Source organism: Nycticebus coucang, chromosome 7 (assembly GCF_027406575.1).
Source record: "Nycticebus coucang isolate mNycCou1 chromosome 7, mNycCou1.pri, whole genome shotgun sequence".
In the NCBI taxonomy this organism is placed as follows: domain Eukaryota; kingdom Metazoa; phylum Chordata; class Mammalia; order Primates; family Lorisidae; genus Nycticebus; species Nycticebus coucang.
Genome location: NC_069786.1, coordinates 19,521,759 through 19,539,563, shown reverse-complemented (window position 1 = coordinate 19,539,563; position 17,805 = coordinate 19,521,759). Strand labels below are relative to the sequence as shown.

General features: G+C 38.0%; 1 protein-coding gene across 6 annotated transcripts in view; it reads left to right on the top strand.

Annotated features, from left to right (window-relative positions):
- The window catches only part of INSIG2 (insulin induced gene 2), a 36,276-nt gene that overhangs the window by 7,125 nt on the left and 11,346 nt on the right, over positions 1-17,805 (top strand). Inside the window, exons 1-2 of one of the 6 annotated variants that reach the window (XM_053596762.1) lie at positions 8,310-8,560; positions 15,581-15,970. In XM_053596762.1, coding sequence (XP_053452737.1) covers positions 15,727-15,970 — 244 coding nt within the window. In that variant the 5' untranslated portion in view covers positions 8,310-8,560; positions 15,581-15,726. Of the gene's footprint in view, positions 1-8,309; positions 8,561-8,583; positions 8,721-8,744; positions 8,989-9,008; positions 9,181-15,580; positions 15,971-17,805 lie in introns of those variants that run through there. The other 5 variants (XM_053596764.1, XM_053596763.1, XM_053596765.1 and 2 more) reach the window with 5 other exon arrangements.

Here is a 17,805-nt window from a genome sequence, read left to right as displayed (position 1 = left end):
ATCATACACACTTCACTGAGGGTCGAAGAGGTAAAATTATGTCCTCAAGATTACACAGATAGTAAGGGAGAGCAGGAATTAAATCTCTGGTCTGTCTGATTCTTAACCACTCCATTATCCCTTACTAGGCCCAAGAGAAGGATGACAAGCATATTAAGATGCAAATATTTAGTGTGTAGACAGAAGAAGAAAAGGATGTAGCATTCCATTTATAGGGATGCTAAGAAAATGAATTAAATATTTTCAAAGTTTAATTTTTGGCAATTCAGTGGAGTGGGAGCAATGGAGGCGCTCCTGATAAACTGATGTGTGTTTAAGAGTTGGTCTCCAATGAATTCAAACAGGAAATAGATAAGCAATCACATTTAAAGATTGGGCAGCAATATAAGCTGGTAAGGATACTAAGCACTAATGTTTGGAATGAAGTGAGTGAAAAATGTTAAGCAAGCAAAAGGAAGTCGACATGTTCATGGGGAAGGGAGAACAAGTAAAAAATACTGTCAGGCTCTGCTGACCCTGGTGTAGTGGTTTTAAACTTTTCTGCAAATATTCTGACTCTTCTCTCTTTGAAAAGTAGAAACTGTTTCCTCTCTTTGAATCTGGGCCAACTTCAGTGATTGGTTGGCCACAAAGAGTATGGCAGTGGTGACAGTGTGACTTACAAGGTGATCCAGCTGCTTCCTGGTTTAATACACAGCAATGGATAAATAGAACACCTGGTGGGAAGGTCAGACCTGAGAGTAGGTACCCAAAGGAAAGAATCCATTTCCTGAGGGGGGGCATTCACTCTTGGTAGACCAAAGAACACAGTTAAAGTACGAGAAGTATCAGGTCTAAGGAGGGAAGTTAGAGTGAAAGATAAAAGTAAGTATTGAGGTCTCACTGGGAACAGGTCAGACTCTAGAGTCAAACACTGATGATTATGCTTTATGAACAATACAAACATAATTGGCTCAGGACTGACTGATGTGGTGAAGAATGCAAGGCACACTTTTACATGTGGTATAGGAATGTTCCCAAGGCTGAAAGAGCCAAATAGTCCCAGACACTTAATAGGCAAGGACAGCACCAACATTGGTTTTTAAAAAATAAAATAGGTGAAGAAGCTATTAAAAAACATGGCTGTTTAAAATGTGTATAAGTCTCATAACCTAGATGAGGTGTATATTTCTTAGACACTGAAAGAACTTTGAGATAATATAGAAGAGCTCCTGTCAATAATCTTCGAAAAATTGTGACAGTTACAGAAGACTGAAATGGGCAAATGTCTTCTTCTCAAAACAGAGGTGAATCCTTTGAACCGCAGGCATGTGGATGGACTTCATATATGGATAATCTTCTAGAACAATTCTTTAAAGAGATGATTTTTAAGCCCTTAGCTAAGCAAAGGAGTCAACATGAGTCAGCGAAGATGAAGTGATTAGCCTGATTTTTTTATATGAATTTCACAATCTCTAATGACATCATTCTGAATAGGGGCTGGGAACATAGTTAGAATAGCTGTGGGCCAAGAGTTCTTTCTGAAGAACAGATTCATGTCAACCAACAGGTAGGCCTTTAGGGTCTGCTCCAGGCTACTGTGCTCGGTGCTGCATTATCCAAAATGTTTATTAAGGACCTGGAATGAGGTTCTGTAGATATGCTGATCCAAGCTGCAGGTACCACAAAGAGCTCACCATGAGACTGAAGGATGAAATTCATACAAAAAGATCTTGATAACTGGTAACTATGGACATGTTTTAACAAGAAATTTGATATGGAAATTTATAAATTCTTTTGTTTAAGTATCCATCCCTTATCCTCAATGGAAAAAATTCAAAGCCCCCAAATTCTACCCCAACAACAAAAGCACAGAATAGAGAAAATATGGTTTGTGGATATGGAAAGGATTTATCTAAATTTAGCATCTCAGTATAACTTAGTAGTGGGATGTGGCTGCCAAAAATGCTACTGTGATGGGACATTGTGTCAAAAGAAGTATCTAGAACAAGAGGTGTGATGATGAACTATGCTGTTTGTTCTGGATGTGGCCTTATGATTTGGATATTGACAGACTGGAGCATGTTCAGAAGCAAGCAACCATTACATTAAGGGAACAGAGAACCTGACAGATGAAAAGTGACTACAGTCACTATAAGCCCAAGAGCTGGAGGTTGCTGTGAGCTGTGACACCACAACACTCTACCACGGGTGACAAAGTGAGACTCTGTCTCAAAAAACAAAACAAAACAAAACAAACAAACAAACAAAGAAAAGTGACTACAGAAACTGGGATAGTTAAGTAGGACAAAAATCTGAGGGTGCCTGGAGTGAGAGGAGGACTTAACAATTTAAAGGATTTTACGTGGAGTGGAGTGGGAATGGGTGTGAGCCATAAAGAAACTGAGTCCAGTTGAACCCTTGGAAAAACTTTCTCAGATCATGCAAAGATAAAAGCAGTTTCCGTAAGAGGTGAGGAATTCCCAATCCTGGAGCCACTCAACAGAAACAGGAAGGTCACTTGTCAAGGATAATACCAAAATGATTAAGAATAATACCCATAAAATGATGTTTTATCACCACTTTATCACACATTCCTTGTAAGGAAGCACTTGAATGAGGAGGAAATGGAGGATCAGAGAAGTCAATTCACTTGCCCAAGGGTGGAACCCAAATCTGCCTTACTGTAAACAGTGCCCGTACGCCAAGATTTCTCGGATAAAACTCTTATTTGTGAGCTTTGATTTTCAGGATTGGAAACTTTATGAATCTTCAAAATAATAGAAGAGTAATGGGATCTATTGAAGCTAAAGCCTCTGATAAGCCCTCTGATAACATTAAGTATCATTAGGAATCTCCTGGCCATCAATGAGTTACACACACTGTTTCTCAGTTCAGAATGTGTTTTCTGATGGTAGTTCCATCATAGGTCAATATTAAAATTAATTTTATAAATGTAACATCTGCTTCTGAAAAGTTCTTTTAATTTTCTCCAACCATTACTAGCGCATTAATTCCTAGCCTTTAGAAAGGGTAATGCTTCCTGGATTCCAAGGGGATTAAATTTAAAATCATTTCACATAATTAGCAAGTCTGAATCCCAGAACAAATCTAAATTCAAGTCCTGGAGTTTCTGTAGTGTATTTTATGTCTACTACATCACCTAGTTTTATACATATTCCTGTTGGGGAGGTTCAGCTATTGGTTAATTTGTGTCCTTCATCTGCTATCAAATTAAATCCTCTGCTTTTGTGAACCAAAGTATATACGTATATAATTAGAAAATTAGAGGAAATTCTCTGCTGCTTCTATTCGTCTTTTATAAAAAACAACATACACTCAAACAACTATGAGTATAGCTTAAGTTCAGTTAGAGATGAAAAAACTTACATTGCCTTTGGGAGGGGTAAAAGGTATAAAAGTCCCTTGAGTGTGACTTCGCTTTGAATGAAGGAGTGTCACAGAGCCCAAACAGCAGCATGGTGAATTAGAAGGAGAGAAATCTCTTAGAGAACACCTTGTATTTTTGACTTCAAATTGTATGGGCCCTTTTAATAAAAATTAATAGGTAGTGTCACCTCTATGTTCTTGGCCTTTACCATTGCCTCTCTGAAAAGAGTATAGAGTCTGTAGTCTGCCCAGTTGTCTTCTCAGTCTGCTGTTTTACACCTCAGTGATTCTGTCTTAGAGTTGTGTTTTGCATTTGCTTGCCCATCCACACTGACCTCATTTGAGCTTTGTTTAGTTTATTTGTTGCCGGATGGGACATACCAACCCTTACATGGCCCATTTGACATTATAAACATTAAGTTCATTGACTTTAGTTGTCATTGCTTCCTAACAGACCTGTTCGAAAATATCACAACAGGGTTACGCCATTGAAGGGTGAATGCCCCAGTGACTGCCCTCTTCTATTGGAGCTTTGGAAGTTTGACACCCCACCCCCACTCACCTCAACATTGATGAAGATATGCATCAATTTTAAGAAAATATCTTTTATGTTACTATAATTTTAAGCTTACCCATTTTATGCATTTTTCATAGTTATTTTGCAAGTGTTTCGGGTTTACTGATGTAGGAGAGCTTAAGCCTAAGAATTTTCTCTCTAGTTTTATATTTAGAACATTGTAACTTTTGTAGCTTAAGTACTATTATAATTAACATAATTTAAGTCAATACTTCTAGGGGTACCTAAGAATTATTTGTGTGAAAAGACTATCTGGAATATTTCTGCTGCACTTCTGAATGCACCATACAGCATTCTTCTTAAATATTTAGCCTATATTTAAAATTGGTTTGCATTCCATGCCTACGTATCATCTATTGCATTTGCTATGTGTCCTGAGAAAGTCTGGAAAGTATTACAAGCTCATCATGCATAATCATGAATTGACTGTATTCAATACCACTGCAGAAGAAAATAGCTTTATTGACATATTCGTGTATAGCAACATCACAGTTTTTCTTCCCCATCTCTATTGTTTTTTTTAAAAAAATTCCACACACAGCATACATATTACATAAACATAGTTTCAACTTCCCTCCTATAAATCACTATTTCCAGACCTTCACTTCTAGACCAATTTGCGGACTTGACTTCAAGATATGTATTTCCACCATTCCACTAGACATTCCTACCTGAATGTTCAACCAGTATTTCAAACCCATTCAACCTGAAATTCAATTCTTGTGCTCTTGTTCTAGATCAATAATAATACTTCCACTCAGTCTCTCAAACTCCAAACTTTGAAGTTATCTTCCACTTCTTTCTTTTTTTTCACCCTCACCTGTCAGTGGTCAGCAAGTTGGGCTAATTCTCTCTGTGCCTTGTGCCAGTGTTTTAGTTTAAGCTTGCACCATCTCTCAGCTTGCAATAGCTGCTTGCTTAACGTCCCTGCCACCAATTACCTTCCATGGCAATCTAGCTTGTAATAGGAGGTACATAAATGATTTCACTGAGAGTCCTCACTTGACTTGCTTCTATTTACATGGGTTGGGCTACCTTCTCTCTTATTAGATTGTGAATTTATTGATGGCAAGAGCTCTGTCTCATTCATCCTTGTGTCTCAGTGTTTAGCAGAGTTTCTAGAACAAAACTGACACCCACTACATGCTGCTGAATGTTAGCAGGGCACTAGGGAGTGGCTAAGAGTACAGGCTTTGGAATTAAACATATCTAGGTTCAATTTCTGCCTCACCTGCCACTTGCTGGGTAACTTTGGACAAATTAACATCGTCAGTGATTCTCAACTCTGGATGCACATGGGAATTACATAAGAAACTTATTAGAAGGGCCCAAATCCTCTCTTCAGCCCAATCAAATCAAAATATACAGAAGATGGGGCTTAGGCACTAGAAATTTTAATAGATCTATGGGTGATCCTAACACACAGCTACGGTTGAGAATTGCTGCTGTCGACCTTAAGTTCTCATCTACTTTTGTATCTTTTTCAAAGGGGTTTTGTGCATGTGAAATGAGAGTGAATCTAGCACAGTGCCTGACACACAGTGCTCAATCATGTTAAAACACAACTTCAATTTGTAACTTTCTTCCTTCTCAATGGCTACCCCAGCTATTCTGCCTTCCTTTGAATTTCTGGAATGTACAAGATTTTCCAGCTTTTGTGCCTTGATACTTGCACTTCATCCTGCTTTAAGAAGATCTCTCTCAATCTTCAAGTCATATGTCAAGTCACATAGTCTCCAGATATTTCCCTTTATTCTCCACCACTGTGAAGATGCTCAATCTTCATAGCACTTGTCTTAATCTAATTTAATTCAACCATTTACTGTGTGTTTCCCCCACTAGAGTATAACCTTCCTGTTTTGTTCTCTTCCTAAAGTCCAGTGCCAAGTGCCCAGTATCTGCCGGATGCTCAGATGATAGTTGGATTAATAAATCTTGAAATCTCAAAAGGGCAAAATTCCTAGAATTTTTATATTCCTCAAAGCACCATGATGAAAACAAAAACCTAAAAAGTAGAATGGTCTCTACTGACTAGGAAGCCTGCAATACTTTATTTTAAAATCATTGATGGATGTCTTTAATTTAGGTAAAGCTTCCAAGTACAACCTTAGAAGCTTACTGAACAGCTTCAACTCGTAGGCAATAATTAATGTGAGTTTAACAATGTCTCATGCAACAAGCCCAAAAAACTTTCAGGTTAGCTAAGAAAAAAATTATTTTTGTTTTCTAAATTACCTTTTGATCTGTTCTGTTGGGAGGCCACACAACATGTAAAATTAATGGAAAAAACCATCCTCTGGTCACAGACCTATCAAATCAAATGATAGTTCCACTTATGAAAAGGACCTAAGGAATCATCTAATCATTAATTTTATAGATGAAAAATGTGAGTTTATTACATATGATGACACACATGCTGTCACAGTGCCAGAATACAATTTAGGCTTCAAGAATCCTTCACTGGGAGGTGCCCGTAGCTCAGTGGATAGGGTGCCAGCCACACACACCAAAGCTGGCAGGTTCAAACCCAGCCCAGGCCAGCTAGACAACAATGACAACTGCAACCAAAAAAAAAAAAAAAAATAGCTGGGTATTGTGGCGGGTGCCTGTAGTCCTAGCTACTTGGGTGGCTGAGGCAAGAGAATTGTTTAAGCTCAAGAGTTTGAGGTTGCTGTGACCTGTGATGCAATGGCACTCTACTGAGGGTGATGTAGTGAGACTCTGTCTCAAAAAAAAAAAAAGAATACTTCACTGGGATTCCATTGACAACATTACACCAACTTCAAAGTAACTCAAAGTAGTTCTGATTTCTCAAAGTTCTTAATCTATTTATATTCTGGTATCAATTAATTTAAGATGTCAAGGTTTTTATAACAAAAATTTAGTCCAAATTCATGAGCTTGACATTTAGAACTCATGTGTCATTTTACATCTTTTACATGGCAGGCTCTACAATCTGTTTCATGTTTTCCGATTCAGCTCCCACCAGAATGCACATTTATCTGTATATTTATCCTCAGTGCCCATTGAAAGACCAAATTTTTCATGCAAACTGTCCTCAAACCTAATTAAAGAAGACAATGGCCTTGTATTTCTCCTAAAGATGTACTCTCAAAAGAAAACTAAGGAAAAAAAAAAAAGATGTACTCTGCCTTGTATTGCTATAGCAATGGCTGTACTGGATCTAAGAACTGTGGGAACTGGTGCTATGTGGTTCTTGCTTTTTTAGGTCATGTCCCTCTTTGCAATTAATAAACTGTGATATATGTCTCCATAGGCTATTTTTTTCATGAGAATTTTCTTGAAGGTAATTTCCGATTGTATGAAAAAAGGTGGGTTGAGGTAAGCGTAAGCTGGACATAAAAAACTCGTGTTGTTTTTTAAAGAGAGCCATATGTCAGGAAATTCTGAAGTCACGGTCTCTTTTCTCTTTTAAAAATTTCTCATTCATCCTTATAACTGGCCTAGATCTTTTTTATGGGTAGTTCACTAGTCAAAGTAAAGAAACAAAAGGGTTCACCAACTGACACTCCTTTGCAAAAGTATCATGTAATTTATTCTAGGCCCAAATTTCATCTAAAACACCCAAGACCATTGTAACGTACACCCATAATATATTTTGGATTAAGCCACCCCCCAAACCCAAAAGTTATGGAACAGCCTGGTAATGTAATACACTAAAGAGAGATTTGCCTTTTTTTTTTTTTTTTTAAGATTGCCTATTTGTTTTTCCGTTTCAGAATAGGGAGACAATTCTTTATGTTTTTTGGGACTTACATTATGGTTTGCTTATACAGTGATGACATAACTTTCATTCAAAACAAAAGTGCACCTGTACCATCTCCAAAGATGCTTGGGTTGTTTCACGTTCTAAAAGCATGGTTTTAGATTCAAAGGAAAATAATACTTCTGACAAATAACTGCTTAGCTTATAAGGTTTTGCATTTTCTCTACTCTGGTGAAAACCTCTAAAGCCTTTTCTATGAAACGAATCACGTTACCTGGTGGTCCTTGGGGAATGATTTTGAATGAAAAGCTCCTAAAGCGCTGTCAAACCGGGAGGAATGATAACTAAGCCTTCTTACAAAAAAAGTGTTGACTTACTAGGGGAGGAAGGAGGGCAAGGATTTAAGCCCGGCAAAAGCACAATGATACTGAGAACCAAAGTCTTAGACGGAAGAACCTGGTGGCCTGCCCTCCAAAGCCGTCAGCATCAGCCTTGCACTCCGAAGATAAGGGACACGCAGAAGGCGGCCTGTGGTGAGTGTGCGTGTGTCTGTGCACGATTCCTAACTCCGCCCACAGTTTGGGCATCCTTTATAAGCCACGATTGCCTGGTCAGCAAACAACAGCTGATCCCGCAAACGCGCGTCTCCTGGCTTGCTCACGCCCACTGCCTGCAGCCAGTTTCGCGCAGACCGGAAGCCCTTCTGCCCCGGCTTGCTGGGCCATTAGCCAGTGCTGGCAAGAACCGGAAGCCCTTCTGCCCTGATTGCCAGCGCGCGGTCGCGTTAGCCGCACAGGCGCAGTGGAGCACGGGCGGAGTTGTGGGAGGGGAGGAGGAAGAGGCGGAGGGGTTACGGGGGCCGGTCCCAGAAGATGGCGGAGGCGGGGGTAAGTTGTGGGGTCTACCGGGAGCCGCGGGTGATGTGGTGCTGAAGGAAGCGGCCTGAGGAAGGGGTTCGCCCTCGGGAAGAAGAACTACTTGTGTTTTTGCAGCCTGGGAACCCTGGTGGCAGTTGCGAGGAGCTAGGACCACTGATAGGCCTGCAGGGTGAGGGTCTCCGCTTACCTGAGAGGGGTCGGCGAGGTCCAGAACGGGACCTTGGTGTTGGGGAGAGGTTACAGGAGAGGCGGAGGCTTTCCGGGTAGTGGAAGAATGTCTGAGTGGGAAGGAAGCTGAAGGACGGCGGGAAGGGCGACCCTGCAGGACTGATGGGATGGAGGTCGGCGAGCTGTCAAGCATATTGCTGCCAGAACTTGAGGGGCTCGTAGCCAGGGACGCAAGCGTCAGTCCAGGGAGGGAGAAGGATCCAAAGAAGGTAGGTATCGTGGGTAGGTTTAGAACTAACTCAACAAAAAGATACGGCATTGGGTTGAGGAGTGGGACTTGGCGTTTGGGGCTGTAATGAAAGACATTTGGAGTAGGTGTGTGGGTAAAGCCAAAGAGAACTCTTTCTTCGCCAGGACCTCGAAGTCGGCTGATGGTTAAACTGAAATTTTAGGGCCTCTCGGTAGGAATTGGCAATATGGAGAAGGAAAGCAGTATGGATTATGGGGGAGGAGGGCGGAGAAGGGCGATAACACTTAGGTGACAATGAACCATGTCCTGCTAACCTAGGAAAAAGTTGTTAAACTGTGGTGTTAACCATGTACATACTTTAGGCAGATAAACCGTGGAGAACTTACTGTTTTGTAGGATTGATTAAGAAATGCTTTCAGAAGGAATGGCTTGACTTGGCAGCCGGGCCACTGAAATTGGCTGGCATCTATCTGTATTGCAGTGAAGCTGAAGACTGCAAGGGAAGACATGCCCCAGTCTTGGTGCAGAAAAAATAAAAGCGGCCAAGCAGGGGCTAGATTGTGTTAACCACCTTTTAGGTTTAGCACTGATGGTGAACCACTGAATAAAAATGAATAAAGGGAATGCTCCCCTTAATGGGGTTCCCACAGAAAAAATTTAGCCATGTACTCATCCTCTTTCCCCCCTTTGCTCTTTCTTTGGACTTTGTGTTTAGTACTGTGTTTTGCCATAGTGTGTTATGTCTTAGTTCTTAGTCCATGTCTGTTGTAGTGACCAAACTGTGAATCATGTATATTTGGGAAAGAGGTCGATTCTTTTTAAGCTGACAACTGTTGCTTTTTCAGATGGTCACACTGAGAAGGAAAGGATACAATACAATTCAGTAATTTAAAAAGTTTGTTTTCATTGTTATCTGAAAATAATCCCCCAAACGATTTAATAACTCTTTTAGGCACTGATATTTGACGTTTAGAAGTGGTAATGGGATGTAAAAGGCTCCTAGCTTAATTGTGGAGGGAGCCTTTGGGTTTTAATGATGAGAGGAAAAAGTTGCAATGTCTTTAAGGCAAACTTTTTTTCTCCCTAGGTTTTAATGTCCCTGGCTGGTGATTCAAATGTGTATGCTTTTGTTTAAGGACTTAGAGTTAAACTGTTTCATTGATTTAAGTATCTTTTCTACTGTTGATGCTTACTTTGAGAATGTCATTTAATTAAGAGAGCATATGATGAACAAGATGTGAGGTCGTAATTTAACTATATTATTTATCTGATGTAAGCACCTGAGGAGACAATAATCTGAGGGATCAAACATAGTTCCGTGACTGCTAATCATTGGAAGATGAATGATTTTGTTGTTTGGTTTTAGGGGATATTGCAGTTTTTAAAATGCAATGGCTCTTAAGGTTACTAGAAGATTTTGTATTTGTGTTTGTTTTCAAATGCCTGTTGTCTGTTAAGTTGTTTCAGTGGCCAGTGTAAACTTTGATTTTCATTTGTAAAACTCATAATCACTTATAACCCCTTTTTATTTACTGGAAAGTAAAAATATCAGTCCATTAGTAGGCAGTCATACACCTGTAATACTGTTTTCCCAGGATTGATTTGTCATTGTTCAGTTGCCATTGCTCACTTTACTTGAACTATTTTTCTTTTTGATCAGTAATGTACTTTCTAAACGTTGAGGGGCAGGGCTCAAAGTTGAATTTTTAACCAATCTTGTAGAAAGGTAGAAAAGTGTTTCTTTGTGAATTATTGAAAACGTATTTTGGTATTAAGAGTGGTTTATCAACATGACTTTAAAAACTTTCTTGTGTGGGCACTTAGGTTGTTTTTGTATGGTATTTGTAGATGGAGAAAATGTGGTGAAGTATAAAGAACTCTGGACATGGCTTCTGAATGGTTGGGCCTAGTCCTAGTGCTGCCTGGTTAACAGTTTTGTAATTTTAGAAAGTTACTTAACCTATTTTATTTTGTAAAATTGGGATGGAAAACACCTGCCTGTTTACCAGAATTATTGTTGAGTACTATAGAGATACTGTCCTTTAAACAATGTCTTTATGCCAGAGAGAGATTTCTTCCCTGGCCAGCAAATTATTTGTCAAGTGTTCTAAATTTTTCAAATGCAGATTTTTTTTTTTTTAATTTGGAGAATCAAATTTATCATTTATGTAGGAGAAATATTTAAAGATAAAGGCACACTTTAAGAAAATGTCAATACATAATCAGAAAAACAAACTTCAAATTAGGGGATACTTATTCCCTAGAGTGTTCCCTTTAAAATAACCCACTTCCCTAGTGTGTGACTGACACTCTATACATGTATTTTTTTGAATTTCATTGTTGTGTAGTAGGGGGTAGAATAATTTTGAGGGTCTGTTCATTTCAGCCATTAACTGTACGTGTTCCTGGTAATAAGACCCAGTGGTATAGTCTTGATATTGTCGATTTACGTGGTGAGTTTGTATCTCATTCATCTTATCTGTAACATGAAAGAAATGTTAGTACACTGTTTCTTAACTTCGGTAGGATAATGTTTTTTTTTTTTTTTTTTGAGTACTTTAAATTGTGGAACTCTCTTCCCACAAAAATGCACACATACACAAATTTGTTTTATTTTGCACGATGCTTGTAAAGCCCTGGAATGGATAATGTTCCAGTTCCCTGCCATTTTTTTCTGTTTTTTTTTTTTTTTGTAGAGACAGAGTTTCACTTTATGGCCCTCAGTAGATTGGCATGGCATCACACAGCTCACAGCAACCTCCAACTCCTGGGCTTAAGCTATTCTCTTGCCTAAGCCTCCCGAGTAGCTGGGACTACAGGCGCCCGCCACAACACCTGGCTATTTTTTTGTTACAATTTGGCCGGGGCTGGGTTTGAACCCGCCACCCTCGGTATATGGGGCCGGCGCCCTACCGACTGAGCCACAGGTGCAAATTAAATCATAGTTGTGTACATTAATGCAATTATAGGGTACAATGTGCTGGTTTTATATACATTTTGAAATACTTTCATCAAACTGGTTAACATAGCCTTCACTGCATTTTCTTAGGTATTGTGTTAATACATTTATGTTTTACACTTAGTAGATTTAACATGTATTTTTGTTTCCAGTAATTATATACTATTGTATTATAATGTCACAAAATTAGCTTTTTGGATTTCATTTAGATAAACACCAAACAAATGTTGTGTTATTTAAAAAAAACTTTTGGGGCCAGGTAAGAAACTGCAAACAAGCATTTCGGGGAAAGGTTAGACCAATAGGTGTGGCAGAAAAATAGAAATAGTTTAGAAAGTCTCCTCAACCTTGAAATAGAATGTGGAAATAAATCTCTACCAATCAGTGGCTCTCAGTCTCTAACAATAAGTGCCTTCCCTGAGGGCATTTGGAAATAATGTGGGGACAATTTTGGTTATCACAAATGGAGGAGGGGATTAAGTGGGTGGGAGCTAGGAATGCTAAATGTTTTGCAATGCTTAGGACAGTTTTACACAAGGAGGAACTGTCCTGCCTAAAATTCTGATGCCCTTTGAGAAATGATAGCAAATATGGGGTGGAAATAGCTTTTTAAAACCGAAATTATTTTGGTTTTTTAAAAATATTATTAAATGTAAAAAGTGCTTTGCTACTCCCTTTTGGAAAAATTTATAGACATAAACCAATGTTTTATTGGAGTAGTTTGGGTTACTCAAAACCCATACCCATCCTCTACGAGCTTTTCTTAGCAGCACAGTGGGGGGAGGGTTGCTGTGTCTACTGGGATTTGAGGAAATGAAGAGCCACTATCAGTCTTGTATAGTGTGTAAGTTAGCCATTTTTTTTTTTCACTTTAAAACATCTTTTTACATCTTAACCTAGTAGTTTTAAAGAAAATTTCAAGGTTATTTGTACATTTTTTCTGTCATCTCTGTGCAATTATACCGTTGCCTACTTATATTGGTTTAGTATCTTAGAATATGTTCTAGAGTTGAGATGGGTTTTCAATGTCTCTACTTCTCTTCAGTAACCAGATACCTTTATGTAGACTCTGTGCCAAGAAAGAAGTCTGAGTAATCGAAGTGGAATGAGACTTGAGGTATAGACACAGGTGTGTCTAACCTGAGGTCCCTGGGCTGCCTGCTGATTTTGAGGACATTTTTTGCTTATCTGTGATGTTGGATAGCACAAAAAGTGTTCAGGGACTTTTTTTTTTTTTTTTTTTGCTCTAATTAGCTTTTGTTAGCCATTTTGTATTTACTGTATGGCCTAAGACAACACTTATTCTTCCAATGTACATCAAAAAAGAAAAAAGGTTGAACACTCCCAGAAGAGGAAAGGATAAATTAGACCTGAGGTAAAATTCTAGTTTTAATGCTGCATGTCATATGACCATAAGCAAGTAAATCTCTTTGATTTGGTAGCTTTCATCTGTAAAATGAGGAAGATAATTTCTATTTTTAGTATTATTTTGAAGAATAGAGTTACTTCATATCTATCATGGAGTAGGCCCTCCATAAATGGGTGCTTTATCCCCCAATAGTAATATTAATGATAAAGAATTTTGTAGCTACAGAAACTTTCTAAAAATGACCAGAACATGACACACTAATATGTCTGGATATCACAGGGAAGACTAGTCTACAAGGACCAGGTCAGGAGGAGATATTTTCTGGGCATTTTCAGTTGGCATTTAGAGTATATTTTCCTGTGAACCAGCTGTACAAAGTACTGTTTTCTCTAGTCCTCTAAGCCACAGAGCTTAGTTGTACTATAGACTAAATAAGTAGGTTTGTCAGTACTAGCTTGGGGACAGAATTCTCCCTTCAGTGTTGGGCGCAGAGCTTTGCGTGTTGCAGAGGCTCAGTAAAGGCTTTTAATCTGTGTTTATCACATGGAACTGATAGCCTGTGAAAGTTAGTAGACTAAACATTCTCATTTTTAATAAATTTAAAACTTTTAAATAATTTTAAATTATTTCTAATTCATCCTAACTCCCTGCAATTTACACTTGGGTTTTGTTCCAAAATTCATTTCTAAAGTAGTTTGAGACCTAGAAACTAAGAGAAAATGTGTATTTTTAAATGATAATTAGGTGCTATGTTTGCCTTCAGGAAGGCCTGCTTATCTCTATATAGTTTGATTAAGAAAGAGTTAACACAATTTAATTGAACAAATGTGAATACATGGAGCTGCCATCATGGGCTAAACAGAAACCTTTCTGTTTGCATAGGCATAATGGGTGATATAATAATGAATAAGACCTACATAAAAAAGATTATAATCCATAAAGCAACTATACTTTTAATTATAAGGTAGCCATTATAAGTGCTAATCTAAGGTTTTAAATAAACTGCTTTGGGACTTGAAGGAAGTATCATGTACTGGTTTGTGAGAATGCCCACCATGTATTGTTGCTGTGCAGGATAAAAGTAAATTACAAAAATAGTCTGTGTAGTATTTTCCCATTTAAAAACTGTCAGTATTCATAGAAAACATGAAAATGAATATGTGACAGTTGGGGAGGCTACATCATGGTAAGAATGCTGGTTTTGGAGTAGACTGAATGGATTTGAATCTTAGCTTGGCCTCTTACCGAGGGGGAGGGTTATGGATGTGGTCACATGACTTAACCTTTCTTTGCTGTTTTGTCTCACCTGTAAAACAAACAACTGCACCTACTTAGGGTTGTTGGGAGGGTTAAATGAGCTACCTAACGTCTGTCAGGTCCTTAGAACAGAACATAGAGAAGGCCTCAAGGCTTACTTGTCTTAGACATGCACAGAGAAAAGATTGTTTTGGCAAAATGGATGAACAAATATCTAGATTGATTTAGTAGCAAGATTCTGGGTTTTAAGAGTCAAGGGCCAAGTGGATAAAACTCCTGAAAATCTAGCCATTAGGCTGCTTTTCATTTTCTTAGCATCCTTTCTTCTGCTTCTTCATTCAGTTTTCTCACAGTTGCTCCCAGGATTGTCACAAGGGCAGACTGAGTTGAGGCAAGGGTGGGACGTAGCTGTGGTCCTGGGGAGAGTGAGTCAGATCTGGCTGCTGTGGTTAGTGTAGGTGTACATGTGTGCTTGGTGGTCTGGTTTTTATAGAATGCTTTTGTGCAAAAATTTAAGCATATAAATATTAAACATTAAAAGAGGTCATTTTGTTCTCTGTGGAGGTTGTCCTCATGAGCAAATCACATTTTGTTGTGAAAAAACACAGCATCTTGAGTCAAAATATCTTAGTTTTCTGTGAAATATAAAATACTCTTTTGTAACCTATAGGCTTGAGATTTAGGGAGAACTGGGTTTTGATCTTCCAGATTCAGGTGGAAGTGTGTCAGATTATCTATTTCACTATTTTCTGAGGCAAGCTGTTTTTACTATATTCTAAACTTTAGATTTTTTAGGTCACTTATTCTGTCCTACTAAATGTTAACTATAGCAGTTTACTTTTTTATTACACGATGCATATAAAAATACCTTTAAACTTTTTCTTATTTAGTGAATAACAAATTTAAATAAATTAGCATATTGTCATTACATCCCTTGACTTTGAAATTAATTAGCACTGAAATCAGGAAAAATGTAATAATTATATATTAGACACATATTGATTTCTTTTTTCTTATTTCTTACAGGATTTCTGGTAGGTCCTACTTTCAGAAGAGATGTGATGGTATTGTGGAAACACGTTGATCTGCTTTGATTTACAGACAGTTGAGCTTTTCAGTTGGGAAGCCTTTTTTTTTTTTTTTTTTGAACAGCTTACTGAGCTTATGAAACCATGGCAGAAGGAAAGACAGAATCACCTGGTCCCAAGAAGCGTGGCCCGTATATCTCATCTGTCACTAGCCGGAGTGTGAACTTGATGATTCGAGGAGTAGTGCTTTTTTTTATTGGAGTATTTCTTGCATTAGTATTAAATTTACTTCAGATTCAAAGAAATGTGACGCTCTTTCCACCTGATGTGATTGCAAGCATCTTTTCTTCTGCATGGTGGGTACCGCCATGTTGTGGCACAGCTTCAGGTATGTGTAGGATGTTTCTGTAATATGTAGAAAGAAAACAGGGTAAATGAGTGTGGATATTGTCTAAGCAATAAACTTTAAAAAAATATCACCTTTATTGAAGTATAATTTAGATACAGTACAGTGGGCCTTTTTTAAATGAAAACTTGATGTGTTTAGGCAAATGCATATAGTGGTGTGGCCAGTGCTACAGTTTAGCTATAGAACATTTCATCACTCCCCCAAGTTTCCTTATGTTTTCTTGCAGTCCATTCCCCACCCTCAGCCTCAGCTACTACTGATCTACGTTCTGCTGCCATAGATTATTTCTGCCTATTCTAGAATGTAATATATAAATGGAGCCGTAGAATATGTACTCTTTTGTGTCTGGTTTCTGACTTACGAACTTCTAAATTAAATTCTAAAAACAATCCTTAGGGATGAAGCATTTAAACTCTTTAATTTTGTCCTTTCTTCAATCTCTCTCATCTAAGTTTTACTCTAAGTTATTTAGCTGGTCATCACTGTTTGGTTTTCAGGGGTTGATGTGTGCTCTGTGGTCTTGCTTTTGAAGTAGATAACATGAAATAATGGAATAGTTTTATTCAAGTTCAAAACTTCATGTTGTATTTTTTAGATTTTTGTTTATGCTTTTTTTCCTTAGTATTTTGGTTTTTTTTGTTTTCGTTTTGTTTTGGAGATAGAGTGTTAATTGGTCATCTTTGGTAGAGTGCTAGCTCACAGCAACCTCAAACTCAAGCTATCCACCTGCCTCAGCCTCCCAGAATGTTAGGATTACAGGTGTGAGCCACCGTGCCTGGCTGTATCTTTTAAATGTACCTTAAGAATAATAAGTATTTAAAGAGATCAATAAAGTAGCCTCTCTTTGCTTAAAATTGTTATTATCCTGTTATTTACTTTAACCTTTTTAAAGGCTGGACATTATATAATAGATAAAGCAGAGCATTTTAGAATGCTTTATACATACCACACTTCAATAATGGATAGCTCTTTAGCTTTTTCTAATGACTGAGCCAAATAAATTAACACTATTTTATATAACAGAATGATGGAAGGAAGTTGTAATCATGTAGTGGAAGATAATTCTGATTAAGAGAGGAAATTTCTTTTTTGATAGCCATTTGGTGTCTCACCCTAAATATAATATAGGTACTTCTTAGCTTACATCCAAGAGTTGGAGGTCAAAGGGCAAATTTGCAGGGTGAGGTTGAAGTTGAGAGATATTTTAGAATGACCACTTGAAACCTACTGGACAATTCCATAATCCTGTTGATGGATATAAGGGCATTATTGGAGTACGGTTTCAGTGTTGCTTATGTATTGATGTCTCAATATTACAGTATTAACATTAAAAGAGAAGTCGTAAAGGTAATGACTCCTAGGTTACCTAGGGTTATCTCCTCCAAAAGAATAGGCAAAATAGTCTAAACAAAAAGAAGAAAGCATAAATTATATATTATTACTCTGCTATATATGCTATTGGTTCTTAACGCATTTTCCTTTCTTTCATTTAAATTCAAAAAGAAAAATAAAGTTTTCTCAACAACTTTTTCTAGTTATTTGTTTATTTTCTTCTATGGTTTAGTCTCTCCCTGGCTGCCAGTGGAAGCAGTTGGGGACATGGAAGAACAGGTCTTTTCAGGATAGACAAAAGCAAGGTTACAGAAGGGAGATTATTGCTTATTAAATGTCTGCTAATATGCCAAGACCATCACTTAACCCCGGGGCTCTGTTGGGCAACTTTGGGAGAGAGATGTTTGGCACTATGTCAGTTTTGGGGGGGATGTTGACACTGAGATATAGAAGTCAGTGAGCTAGAGTCCCAGGGCCAGTGA